Genomic DNA, 13513 nt, shown 5'->3' on the forward strand with positions numbered 1-13513 from the left:
CAGCTATTCCTAAAGGCATATGAGTATTGCCAGGAGTGCGACGCGGATATTTCCTTAACAATTCGATTAAGACATAGCGGCGAGATTGTCTTTTTTAATTCTGACGGGTTCTGGTCTCCGTCAAAAGAGCAGCTGGTAGGTGGATCCATTAACCCTGTCAGACGTCCAGAGTCTAACCAACTTAGGCGACGTACTATCCAAGGCCCAAACAGGTCACTTGGCAGGAAATTGCGGCTCGATATAAGTCCTAATCATTTAACACAAACCCCGATACTAGAACAGAGAATTATCTAGCAGTATTACCCTATTTCTAGGCTCTTGGGCTCCGGTGATGGTGGTTGTGGGATCTACAGCAGATATATCTGGAACAGTAGTGCCTCTACCAATCATAGTCTAGGATATCAAACATTTCTAGGCTACAGTGTTTCATATTTGCAACCCCCTCATTTCAGTAAGTTGAGCATTGCTTAGCTTGCTCATTATCTATTGATATTTATTACCTTGCTTTCTAAATTTAGATCTCAAGGTCTTTATACAAAGATCATTAATTTAATAGTAGCAAAGTGCAGAGTGAGAAACAGGAGTCTAGGCCACACGGGATATATCCTAATTCAACCCTGACTTAAAACTCACAAATCCCCTGTAGACGCAAACCAGCTACACTAACTTATATTTTTCTAAATAATAGAATCAAGTAATATCACCAAACCGAAACTGCAGCCTCAAGTAATTGTTCCTACCTTGAAGCAACTAAAGGAAAAGAGTGACCAACGCAAACAAGAAAAACAAGCTGCCCTCATTAAAGCTAGTCTAAGATCTGGAAAATACGTGCTCTTTCTACAGGAAGTTCCTAAGATCAAGACTAGCCACTGCCGCGCATGGGATTGTATACCTAGGAGAAGCACCGGGAATCCAATCATCCGGTCTTATTATCGTTTCGCTTTGAAACAGATATCTGCACATTCTAGTACAGATATTAACTGCAAGTGACTGACCTTTCCTAATTAATAGATTTATATTAGGCTCTATCGAATACTACCATATCACATATTTCGAACGAATACTCCCTGACCTCCCTAATTTAGTTCGATATAGCTACCTAAAGATAGACAGCTGTATTGCAGCTCCACCAGATAATCAGATCTCTATAAAGTCGTCGATTAAAGCAATCAAGGACTGGTTTCATCACAAAAGATAATCATTTGACATTGACTGTTACGAGGGTTTCAACAAGGACTATGATAAATGGACCCAAGATACCAGTTATATCTGGATTGAATATGTACTCAGCCACAAAGAAAAAGTAGACACGCATTGCTGTCATTGTCAAATTTCTGCCGGGTGTTTCTGAGCCACAGAGATCACATTATTTTCCCAAAGAGCCTTCTTTAATATCACTCAGTAAGTTGATTACATCTGTTAGCGGACAGCCTCACATTGATAAGTAGTGGCTCTGGCGGAAGGAAAGTTGAATCATATTCAGCTTAGTACTGTACTATATATCTAAAAGACTGTCCTGTAATTTCTACCAACTAGAGCATTTGACTTCTCTTCTGTACCATAGGTCACATATTAACACATCTCAAGTGAATACAACCTACTTTCTCGATCAGACTATAGTTATTCTTTTCCGTGAAGCATTCGAGAACCAACCCAGGCCCACCTCGGCTATTCCAACCCTCCAAAACTCCTTTCCTCCGGCACTTACTGTCAAGATCAGACAATTCCACGATACCGACGAGGATCTGCTATACTTCAAGGCGTAGAACTCTCTCTGGGTAAGCCTGTTTGGATTAATTTCGAAAGGATTGGTATCAGAAAAAAAATTTGCTTTTTCTAGACTCTGGTATGACCGAGCTATATATAGCTGGAAGGCCATAGCATATATCATAACTCCAATCATCTGGCCTTCAAGTTCAAGCTTTACTGTATTATAGGACCCATAAATATTATCACCGGCTAACATATATTCAATATTCACCAATTTGATATCCGATAGAAAATTTCTCCCCCAGATGCTGATAGACCCCTCCACAGAAAGCCACGACCATGTTAGAGCACTAGAAGGATTGGGCCTCTTATAACTTTCGTCGCTTTTGGCCACCTTTGAGCTAGTTGCGTCTGACCACCACAAAAGTGAACTCAATAGCCAATCCACCCACATACCAGCAACATAAAAGCCCATCAGGTTACCCCGGTTAACTTGCACTACGATAGCTGAAAGTGCAGGGAGACAATCTTTAGGATACATAATTCCTCGTGCTTAGTATTAATCGATAATTAAAAGCCATAACTCAAAACAATCCGTATCACTACCATACTTGATGACTTGCGCGTATCTCGTTTTAAAGTTGTTTGATTGAGGAAATCTTCCTTTTAGTTTTCGATCAGTGCCCAATCTCCCGCATTCGCACCAGGAGTCGGATCTGCATTCCCAGACTATCTCCTCTTGTGTGTAATGTATTATTCTTCTAGCAAAAAGACGTTCTTGAAAAGCCCAAGCACAGCGAAAAAGTAGCATACCTTGGTCGTTCCAAGCCTGCCACAAGAGTTCATCGTTTTGCCAAACATCATGTCTTATTTTCTCCCTCACAAGAATAGGAACTCGTTTCCCACAGTTTTCAATATAGGCCACCTCATTCTTCCTATCCGTATAAATACCGGCACTGTCATTTGGCGCAAGTGTAGCTCCAATCACAACATATACATTACCGTAAATATATCCTATAGTCTCACAAGCTAACTCCCACTCCTCATTGCTATCCTGAATGATGCAGATAGAATCGATCCAGACATACTCGCAGCCAATCCTCTTAGTGATATCAATTGCATATTGATAGGTTCGCGGAAGTTTCGAAATCATAATACCTTCAGTTGTATATACCTCAAGATTTTGTCTAGTTGTTTTAAAGCCAGGAGTATTTCCCCAACAATAGCTTAGCGCTGTATATCTAGGTGAATCGAATTTCCCGACTTGAACCAAGTAGACACGCGACTCTCCCAGCGTACTGGATATCTGCAAAAGCCTCTTAGGGTTGACCAAAGAATTTTCACGCATAACTTTGCATTCAGGGTGGTCGCTTTCACATCTTTTAATCCACAATTCTATCAGAGCAAAGTATTGGGGCGCAGCAGAGTCGTGGCACCAAGTGTTCGCACTTGGGTTTGTCTTCAGGGGTAACCATAAGGGTACCTGTTGTATATTAGCATAATGTTTTATTTCATAGAAAGAGAACTGACATGGCGTAGATAATCTTGAACTTCAAATTCAAGACGAATGCTGTCAATTACAGGTTCGGTAGGCTCTGAATATATTGAAGATTCAGCCGTATTAATAGAAGACGGCCAATTCAACGAAAGCTCAGCTTCCTGGATATCTGAAAAAAGCATCCGGTTCACTTCATAATAAACCTAATTCGTATGATCTCGCGGTAAATAAGCCCATTTATCTTCATAGAGGCTGGCACAATTCATAAAGAATTCACACCATTCACAACCTTCCAAAAATCCAGTTTGAAGACTTCTCAAGGAAATAGCCCAGCCAATAAGAGCCATATCAGTATTCCTGCAGCGGCAGACTTCACAATCTTTCATTTTTAAATACGGATTGGTGATGATTTTTATCAATAGATAACATATATGTGTAAATCAGAGGGGTATATTTGCTACCGACGTTTGAAGCACAGAATACTCGTTATATAACAGAAAAGAGAATAGTATGTCTGAACGTATTTACAACTCAGCTTGAGTACTGTAGCTCTCTTCTTTAAGATAAGCAAAGTGTGTCGTCAGCATAGGCAAGAAGCGCATTCATTCTAGAGATAACGTACTGTATTTTAGTAGAATATCTTGGAAAAAGATCCAGCACAAGAGAGGAATCGTAACAAAATCCTTTAATAATATGAACACTGTGAGTGAAGATATCTTGACATAAAGCCGGGGCACGGCTATAAATAGAGGGGGAAACACTAGAGTCCGGCAAACGTGACACTTGACAGTGGCCTTCGGCAACCCTAATGTATTTTGGGCTGGATGACTTAACGACCTTGGAGTAAGTATGATACCACCCTAAACATACTCTTATCCAATAAGACATTGAAAGGCTCTAGCGAACGACGACAATCAAATCATTGCATCTGCTAACATGGCGCACAGGCACTGTCAGTCAGCCAAGATGTCTTACCAATAGAAATTCAGTCCAGTGTAATAATAAATCTAAAAGTTATACTATAAATTACAAAACGTCATCATATAATATTATTCTATATCCACTCGTACTTTATACAAAGCACTTGGAATAAATTTGTTCTTGGCAAGGAGATCCATCTTAGTCGGAGTAGAAGGGGTATGTGCCCAAATAAAACAGCTGAGATACAGCTTAGTCGAATTTAGATCTTATTGAGAATAAAAAATCTATGAGAAAATAAGACCAGGCTACAGTTACAGATTACAACGAGCAGAAAGAGATATTTTTTCTGAGTATACTACTAATTTACCATAGTGTAAACTGACTGGTGGAGTAATATAAACAATTCGAAATATACAACCGTATGCAAAAGGCAGGGAAATAATATCCAGCGTCCCAAGTCTGGGCGACAAGCGCGCAGATTCTATTTCTTTACTGATCTGCGGTAACCACATACTACTTCTGTACTACCCTAGGCTGCGTTAACCAAGAACACTACTGTCATGTGCACTACTAGGCTGCGATAATGTCCTATAAGTAGCAGCCTTCATGGTTAATGTCGTATCGGCTATTCCGTGTTAGGTTATTGCTCAATATTCCTGTATATGCGTCCTAAGCTAGCTGTCTGGTCATGCTGGATAATTGGAGAAGATAAAGCGTTATGGGCCGTTCTAGCCTTGTAAAAATTCCCATTACAGTCTCTTGTAATTTAGTTACTCTTTGCATATTAAGAACATTACTATCCATATATCTAAATCGAAATATACTCTGTTGGCTACCAAGCACATTATTTTCGTATCTAAGCGGACCTAGACAGCATGTCTAGTAAGTTATTACTACCACCCAATTTTGTACATTTCCTCATGTCCCAGCAGCTATCATCAACGATACTACAACCAATGAAGGTGCTACAGGAGCGAATACTACAGCAAAAGCCGTAATCAGAGCCGACATATCTGAGATTACAAGTTCTCTCGCGAGGACAACGCTTCAAGCAAACCAACCATATGTCTTTCTCAACACCGCTATCAGTATAGCTGATGTTATTGAAGAACTGTTCGAGTTACCGGCAGATCCCCCATCGTTATATCTTGACCTTGAAGGTACCAACCTCTCGCGGTATAGAAGCATCTCGATACTTCAGATTTTTGTTCTGCCCCACAACAGGACCTATCTGATTGATATTCATACACTGAAGGAGAATGCCTTTGCGAAAGCAGCAAGCAATGGTCAGACTCTTAAAAACCTTTTGGAAACGAAATCTGTTCCAAAAGTCTTCTTTGACGTTCGCAATGACTCTGATGCCCTCTACAATTGCTTTAGAATTACGCTTGCTGGTGTGCAAGACCTTCAACTGATGGAGCTTACGACACGTAATTTTTCGAAAAAATATGTCCAGGGCCTAGCAAAATGTATTGAGAATGATGCGCCGATGACACTATCAGAACGAAATACATAGAAGCTTGGAAAAGAAAAAGGACTGAAGCTGTTTACTCCAGAACGTGGAGGTAGCTATGAGGTATTCAATGTTCGCCCCCTTGCTCTGGATATCATGCAGTACTGTGTACAAGATGTCCAATTTCTACCCAGGTTGTGGCAGAAGTACAATCGAAAATTGAGCCAGTGGGCAGAAAAGGTCCAAGCAGAAGCCAATGCCAGGATCCTGGCTTCCAGATCAGCTAGTTACAATGGCAAAGGGAGACACATGGCTCTGGCACCTCGGGGTTGGCACTAGAGCGTCGAGAATGTTCAATTATTGGATATCGAAGCACAGCAGATCTAACGGGGGTTGGAAATATTTCTCTTATGTCCGACGGGTTTTATACAGAATGGACAATATATAGCAGAGCCTTTATACTGAAATCTTCTGAAAACATCAGTAGTTGCATCTAGCATCCTCAAGCTAGAATCTTGATAGTGTTGTGGGTTGGATATCCCAGGCCATGTTCTGAATGGATATCCGCGCTCGGGTCGCGCTGGCTTGTGTCGTTCACATACTCCACATGGTGTTTAAAGCCCCGCTCGAGATGGTACAAACAAACAGCTTGCACTTTAATTCTGTCTTTCCATTCGGGACATCTATGCTAGCTTAATGACATAAACTAGTACGGCTTAGATTAACTGGCAGCATTTCGAGAAATAGCATAGCACCTTCCCTCATGCAGAGGCTGACGCTAGCTGACTCGCCGAGAGTAATGCAAGGTTCGTCGGAGCAAAAATTCTTCCTGTTAACTAGAACTGATTTGAGCTGCAGATGCATGTGTTACGGCAAAGGAACAGCAAAGAGGTGGAGGTTATGATATTACCCATCAATATCGCCGCCAAAGTAGAAAGGATCGAAAGAGTGCTAGAACAATGCAAGTTTGACTCGGAGTGTCGTGCCGGCTTCAGCGAAGATGGTATGCTTGAGCTATGCTCTAATCCCAAGAATTGTAGAAATCTAACCATGGATGGCACTGAGGAGTGCCCTAAGTTTTACTGTTCTCTGGAACATCATCACCGGCTAAGACAGCGAAAGCGAAGACTGGAGCATAGTGAGACTTTGCTGGAAGTTTACTGGAGCTCAAGAGGGATGAGTAATTTTTGAAATTTTCTCGAGCATCTTGGTTTCATCACCCGTTACAGGTAATGATACGGTATTTAAAGCAAAGAAACCTTACTGATTATTATACAGGGACTTGAGAACTACATATTTTCTCGATGCATGTGATAGTTCTGGCGAGGGTATTCTAGCTCTGCTACTCGTGGATGGGTGGCACACGCAGAGACTGCTGGTTCTAGTTGGTCTGGCCGTGTCACTTTGTATGTTTATTACCATTCTCGGGGCTACTGTCAGACAGAGTATAAACATGGGGCTGACAGCGGGAAGCTACACATTTGCGTTGGTGGCGGTTATCATTGCTACCCTTTCCTTCTTTAGTGCTATTTCTGTAATCATCTTATTGGTTGTTATTACCCTCATTATGTGTGACTGCATGTGTCATAACAGGGTTGTCAAAGTCACCCGTTAAAGCCAGCGATTCTTTTGTCTTGGCAAGCCTTTACCTACTTTTCGTTAGATACATAGCCAATGTCTCTCTGAGGACCAATACCATACTGACACGCTGTAGTTGTTTATTGGCTTCATCATGCACGGATGTTCTTGTTCCATTGCTCCCTCTTAGATCGTAAAAGTGTTAAGGAAAAGAAGGCAATGCTACATTAGCCAATTGAAGATTAAATTGAAAAGAACATTGAGAAGGCAGACATGGCAACCCCAGGCAAACCGGAGCCGCTACGGCTAGCCGATTGGTGGTCAGTAGGGTCTGGTGACCATGGCAGTCCTAGACGAATTAGGACCAGCTGGTTTTCTCTTCAACCAAGATAAGGCCTTGGCGGTGCTTTTCTAGCCGGCTGTTTACCGTCGGCTTCCAGAAATATTCAATACTGATAGTAAACCCACATTCAACATTAGGCTGTAATTACGGGGTTCGGCTTCGTTCAGCCTCGTTCAGCCTCGCTCAGCAACGCCTTATAGTAATGAACAACAGGCTGATCAGTCTTTTGTTGGTCTATAGGTCTTCCCTCTATTACGGAATATTCTCTGAGTTCACTGTTAAAAAATGCTGGTGAAAGTCAAATTCCGACAATATGGTATACAAAAATACTTGGACAAACAACATTCAAGAAAAATCAAATAGCTTATCAATCAGGTTATAAACGCATTTACTCTAAACATGGATATACTCTACAGAGAGAACAGGAGGGATTCCTGAGTCTATATATATAGCTAAAAACGGAAAGAGGCACACGTGGCCCATTAGACATATTTCAATGTCAGCCTAAGCGACTATACAGGCCTTCCAATCAGCTCTTACTTCTAACTGCAACGAGACCAATATTTCAGCTCTGATATAATAGTGTGTTGGTACTCGCGAGTCATATCGTTGCATTCTCATGTATGTCAATCACCTCTCTTCCCATCCGCTCCGCCAGCCATCAAGGCTGTTGCCCAATACGTCACCATAAAAACACACATTGTATGAAGACCATCGGTTATATCTCGGGATGGAGATATCTTTAGGAGTTTATTTAAGTTCGGCAGCCCTTTTAGAAACAAAGACTAAATTCATATTTATATACGATTTCAGTACTTATTCCTTTGAACACTTTGACCAGTGCTGCTTCTCCTTGACTACATTGCGTTTATTATAGCTTACTGTCAACACTGCCAGCAACATTTTCTGGATATAAAATCTCTGGAACAGCACCTTCGATCCTCTAAGCACTGCTGTGATAGATGTCAGAAATTCTTCAAATCTCCCCGGTCAAAGAAACAGCACATGGAAAATTCAAAGTGTCAGAGTGTACATCTAGTCGGCCGTTCATGCCACCCCAATGTCCGTTCCAAAGGACCACAACGCGCCTGGTAAGGACGGAGTGATAGCTCTCTACCAATGATGATTGGGGTCGCCGTCACAGATATCTATCCCGCATATCTCGGAGTGCCTCGGGATGCAGTCATGCCCATTTTTAGAATGGCATGTCGCCTCCGTTTTATGAAGCCTGATATGGATACCTTATTGCGACATATCAACACACAATTAGATCATATGATTGTCGCAGCCCTCATCGAGGCTGCCCTTCGTCTCTTGCCACCTGACAACACGCCCGAAGGGAAGGAGAGACTGCAGAAAAAGATAAGGGATGCGCAGCTAGCGGAGAACAGCTTTACCGACCAAATAAGAGCAATGGACTATCGGTTCCTCACTGAAAGTGAGCAAAAAAAACAAAACCTGCAATCAACACCTGATATTCGGTTCCTGGAGCCTGTATCAATCCATGGGAAATTGTGTCACTGGTTAGAATACAAAAACTACTTTGGATTCAAAGCAAATCCATTTATCGCTACGAAAACAAGGAAGCAATTGCAGAGATACTTGTCTGCTCTTGGGCCAGGCGCAGTGATCTATCGTTTGGGATTCGAAATTGATCACATATCGATAGAGGGAGTCCAATCTTTCCGCGAGACAGAAATATTGTATTCCCTCAAGCAGCAATCCAGGGCTAAATTAAGTATGAAATAGACCCTGAGTAGACCGAGCCAGGTGGAGATAGCGGCTACCCTCTACAGACAGTTGCTAATCCCAAACTCTTCCGTTCCTGTATCCGACTTTCATTTGTCATTGTTTTTAATTTTTGATTTTGATCTATTGGAATTCTAACTAAATTCCCATTTCAATCAACAGCATTGTATTTATACAAATAAATCTTATTTATTGTGGCTCAACTTATATTTACTAGATTGGCCGGGGCAAAGCCTCTGTGTCGAAGACTATGTGTACCCATCTTGGACCGAGTTTATTTATTTACAAAAAGTCTGTTCGTCTGGAGAGAAATTTATCGGGGTAACTTGACATTGAACAAGCAACATAAACTGTAACAGATAATAAAAGCATTCCTTGGACAATTCAGGGGTTCCTCTTCAAGAGTTAATAGTTCTTCAGATATTTGGCTTTCACTATCAGGAAGGAGAGTCGACGGTCGGAAGGCAAATATACTGAATATATCTATTCACTTCTTTTGGCATAGGCCCTCTCGAGTTCAGTGCCTCTTATCGGCGTCTTCGTAGCCTTTCAGCTTGAGTGGTAGCCTTGTAACATAATTTAGTTGAGTAGTGGACTTGGAGAGATAATACACTTCGTTCAGGGAAGTATACAGCAATCTCCGCCCACGACATAGTCTCTCTTTTCTTCAGTCGCACCAACAGTGCATTTTCGTATAAGGTATATGGCCTTTGTTTTCCCGACGTGTCGGCCGGAGGGGTTTGAGCCCGCATCGGACTAGCCTCGGGAACGAATATAAAATAATATACTGGCCTCAGTCCACTGGACTCAACTGTGAGGATAGCTCTCCCGCGGACCTTGTGGATAGCACCAGAACGATCACATAGAACAGGGTCTTGACCGCCCAGTGAATAATGAAGAGACTTCACCCTAGATTTTGGTTTTATCTTCGGGCGCTGTCGAGTTGTGTCAGCAATTGATACTTCAGGATCCCGGTGGTCATTGTCACTGCCACTAGCTCGAAGCCGTTTCTTGCAAGCCACCGCGGCGACCCTTGTGGTTGTCCTAGTAACTTTCCCTCGCGCCCATAGAGATACCGGTACAACAACAGCAATCGATAGGTAGGATTCCAGTCTATTAACACTCAGGGTTGCTAGACTAGCGGAACATTCTGGGCTAAAGGATGCGTTCGACTGATAAGATTAGCAGGATGGAATAGACTTGTCCTCAGCCACTTCGGGATTTCCGGTCTGCTCCGGAGCATTGGTTATCATTAGACATAGATCTCTATCATGATCTGGGATGCAAGATAACGTGTCTATAGCATTATTGACCGGTTCTTGCTGGAAATCACCGCCCATAGAAAGACTGCTAGGCACATTACTCGATAATTCAAATACGATAATAGGCGACATGGAGTGGTCAGAAGTTGCCGTGTCAATCGCATCGAGAATATTACTGGACAGAGCATTTTCTTGCTCAAGTTCGTTTGTTGTTGGTGATGTCGGTGTAGTGGAGTCTTCAAATACTGGTGGCTTTGATAATAATAGGAGACATTTCATGAGATCTAATGGAGATTTAGGAGTTCCTGGTATATCTGTAGTAACCAGGCATTTACTTTCTGTAATCATTTGTGGTTGAGATACGGCCCCGCCATAGAAATTGGATATCTCGACATCAAACACATTCTGTGGGTTTGTGATACCAGTGGAGGGCCGTTCATACGTTAGGGATGCCGAAGAGTCTAGCATATTCGTCGGTACCTGTGCTTGGATGAAGACAGACTCAGTGGCAAAAGAAGAACACTGAAACAGCTGTGTAACATGGGTGAGAGCTGGTCAATTTCCGCCAGTAGAGGCCAATGTGCTTCGAGCCTTCTGGTGGCTGGGGCCGTAGTAGAACTCTATTTGATCAAGGTTCACCTGCATATCTCGAAAAGCTCTCTGGCTCACACCGGGTATAAGTTTCAATGGTTATGGCAATTGCGGAAGAGAAGCGTGGAAGAGAAGCGTGTGAGGGCAGATCAGATATGTTCACTGGTTCCTCTGAGCAAAGCAAAAGGGTCGACAGTACTTATAGGACAAGACACTCCAAAAGGGCCGTAATTCAGTGCAGCCGCAGACGAACTCGATCGGCGATGTATCATGTTTGAGCAGCGTGTCGAGCGGACCGCCGAACTACCTCGGCGAAAAGAACCAAAAACATGTCCACCGTAGGAGTGCCCGATTACTTGATTGTAAATGGATCAAGTGGCGCTGCAGCCTTGCTATGCGCCAGCAAATAATTCAGTAGTGCAAAGATCAACCCAAAAGACTTCCCCTTTTGGCCAGCAACAACACACTGCTTGCAGCTTACTCCAGACATGAGAGCCCAAACTCAATCGAAAAGCGTCAGCTCAGCCGCAGCTTTCCATAAGATATTTTTGCAATTGGCTATGAGTTCGGAAATTGGCTTGTGGGTCGATAACTAAGAGTGAACATACATGTTCAGCGATGGCCTGTTGGAGAGGAGATACCTAGCTCGAGTGTTGCGTTACATTCGTAAAACGCCACAAGGCGGTTTTGGGGTCCGCGCAAGCCATCTCAGAGCAAAGAGTCAACACTGGTTTCCACTTCACCTGCTGCCTTTTTCCACCGTACTTTGCCCACCGCGTGAGGGCAAAAACATCCCGGCTGTAGGGTACGCGAGATACCAAAGCACTGCAACTCAGGGCGTCAATTTCAATACCTAACAATGTAAAATCCAAGATGAAAGGGCACCCTTTGAATGTATATGGTGGGATGAAAAAAGTCGCCCATCGAATCCTGCAGGATAGGCTGACAAGATCCGTCCTTATTCTCCTTCGAAACAGGCAGGTCAATTCAATTTCGCGAGTGGAGAAGGGGCTGTGTTGCAGATACAGAGTTTTCAGCTGACAGGAGGACACGTCAGCCGACCAGGGATGTTGCTGCTGCCTGGAGTTCTAGGGTAAACGAAATTGATGGAAAAAAGGAGCATTGTCGTTGAGCGACGCACCGCAAGTTTATATAGATCGTGAAGATAGCTGGTCGGGCGGTACAGGGCGGCAGATCCCGTTCCGGGATAGTCCCTAGCACCAAGCCTGATACAGGCAGGCTAAACCGCAAACAGACGACGCTATACGGGATACGGCGCGGCGGAGACGGACGCTAAGCCCAACGGAGGGGGCGGCCCAAGAGGGCATGGACTCAGCAAATCGCAATTCTACTATAAAGAGCGGCCCGGTTATAGAAGAAAATCTTGTTCTCTATTAGAAAATAGAAATCTGGGACAAACTCTTAAACCCAGATTAAAGTTATATTCTTGGTCAGTTATTTATTTAGTATAAGTCTACTGTTAGTAGACTCAATATACTACCGGATAAACTCTTTGAGTTCCTCTAGTATTAGTACCGGATACCTGTCTCCAATCTTATAGTCTTCAGATATATCTTTCTCCTCTTGGAGAAATTTAATAAAATTATAGTAAAAAGAATAACTTTATCTTAGAGTATATAGATACTTATTTCTTATATCTGTATACTTTCCCTGCATATCTCTTGTTTTGGACAAAGCTCTACCCCTTGTTCTTTGAGTATCTTTCTGTTAATAAGCTTTCGCCTTATAGTCTCGCTGTTTATAGAGTTCACAGCAAGCTTTTCTTTTCTTTTCATTCTACTTAGTCTTCGATAAAGAAGAGTATATAGCTATTATCAGTCATTAAAATATAGCAAAATACAATAAGTTTAGAAAAAGTACAAGAGAAAGGATTATAGAAAATTAGTACAAAATAAGATAAAAGTAAAAATATTCTGGACAAGTAGGATATATTTATATTCGTAATTAAAGTACAATATCTTTAGTTCCTTTACTTAGAAATAATTTCTTATTACTTACTTTAAATTCTGCTCAAAGCTTCTTAGTATCGAACATAGTATATAGTAACTGAAAAAGATTACCAGTCCTTATCTTTGAGATACCTTTAGATATATACAGATTGGATCATATACTGGATCACTTAGTGTATACACAGTGTAGAGAACTGTTGTTGGTCACGTAAGAGAAAACAGAGAGTAGACTGGAGTTACTCCGGGATCACACACTGAGTTGAGCCAGAGTAATCCGGGAGCAACCGGAGCTGCGGTGCGTACTCACTGAGCAATCAGTGAGTGGCCCGGAGCGAACACGGAGCTCTCACGTGCTGCCCTCACAAAAGCGGCGGCATCCGAATCGGGTAACAGGACCCAACTCGCAGCAAAACAGTTCACTTATACACTAGCGCGCTA

General features: G+C 42.5%; 3 protein-coding genes across 3 annotated transcripts; 2 read left to right on the plus strand and 1 right to left on the minus strand.

The window, feature by feature from the left end:
• Positions 1–1609: 1609 nt before the first annotated feature.
• On the minus strand, positions 1610–3876 carry BDV27DRAFT_165928 (HET domain-containing protein; the record flags this gene model as incomplete). Its single annotated transcript, XM_032074058.1, has 3 exons — positions 3241–3876; positions 2317–3193; positions 1610–2238 (listed from the first exon to the last, which is right to left on the minus strand). The coding sequence occupies exons 1-3, from the start codon at positions 3388–3390 to the stop codon at positions 1610–1612; spliced, it is 1656 nt and encodes a 551-aa protein (XP_031925819.1). The 5' UTR covers positions 3391–3876.
• Positions 3877–4144: 268 nt separating this feature from the next.
• BDV27DRAFT_165932 (ribonuclease H-like domain-containing protein) lies at positions 4145–6321 on the plus strand (the record flags this gene model as incomplete). The annotated part of the gene is made up of 3 exons (XM_032074059.1): positions 4145–4155; positions 5132–5579; positions 5646–6321. The coding sequence occupies 3 exons, from the start codon at positions 4145–4147 to the stop codon at positions 5919–5921; spliced, it is 735 nt and encodes a 244-aa protein (XP_031925820.1). The 3' UTR covers positions 5922–6321.
• A 1997-nt stretch (positions 6322–8318) lies between these two features.
• Positions 8319–9401, plus strand: BDV27DRAFT_165938 (uncharacterized protein). The gene has a single exon (XM_032074060.1). The coding sequence runs from the start codon at positions 8623–8625 to the stop codon at positions 9250–9252; it is 630 nt and encodes a 209-aa protein (XP_031925821.1). The 5' UTR covers positions 8319–8622; the 3' UTR covers positions 9253–9401.
• Positions 9402–13513: the final 4112 nt, after the last annotated feature.

This window comes from Aspergillus caelatus (assembly GCF_009193585.1).
Source record: "Aspergillus caelatus strain CBS 763.97 unplaced genomic scaffold BDV27scaffold_132, whole genome shotgun sequence".
Taxonomy (NCBI): domain Eukaryota; kingdom Fungi; phylum Ascomycota; class Eurotiomycetes; order Eurotiales; family Aspergillaceae; genus Aspergillus; species Aspergillus caelatus.

What these genes read in the sequence shown, in the direction of transcription:
- BDV27DRAFT_165938 (XM_032074060.1), top strand. Translation starts at nt 8,623, where the DNA reads ATGATGATTGGGGTCGCCGTCACAGATATCTATCCCGCATATCTCGGA.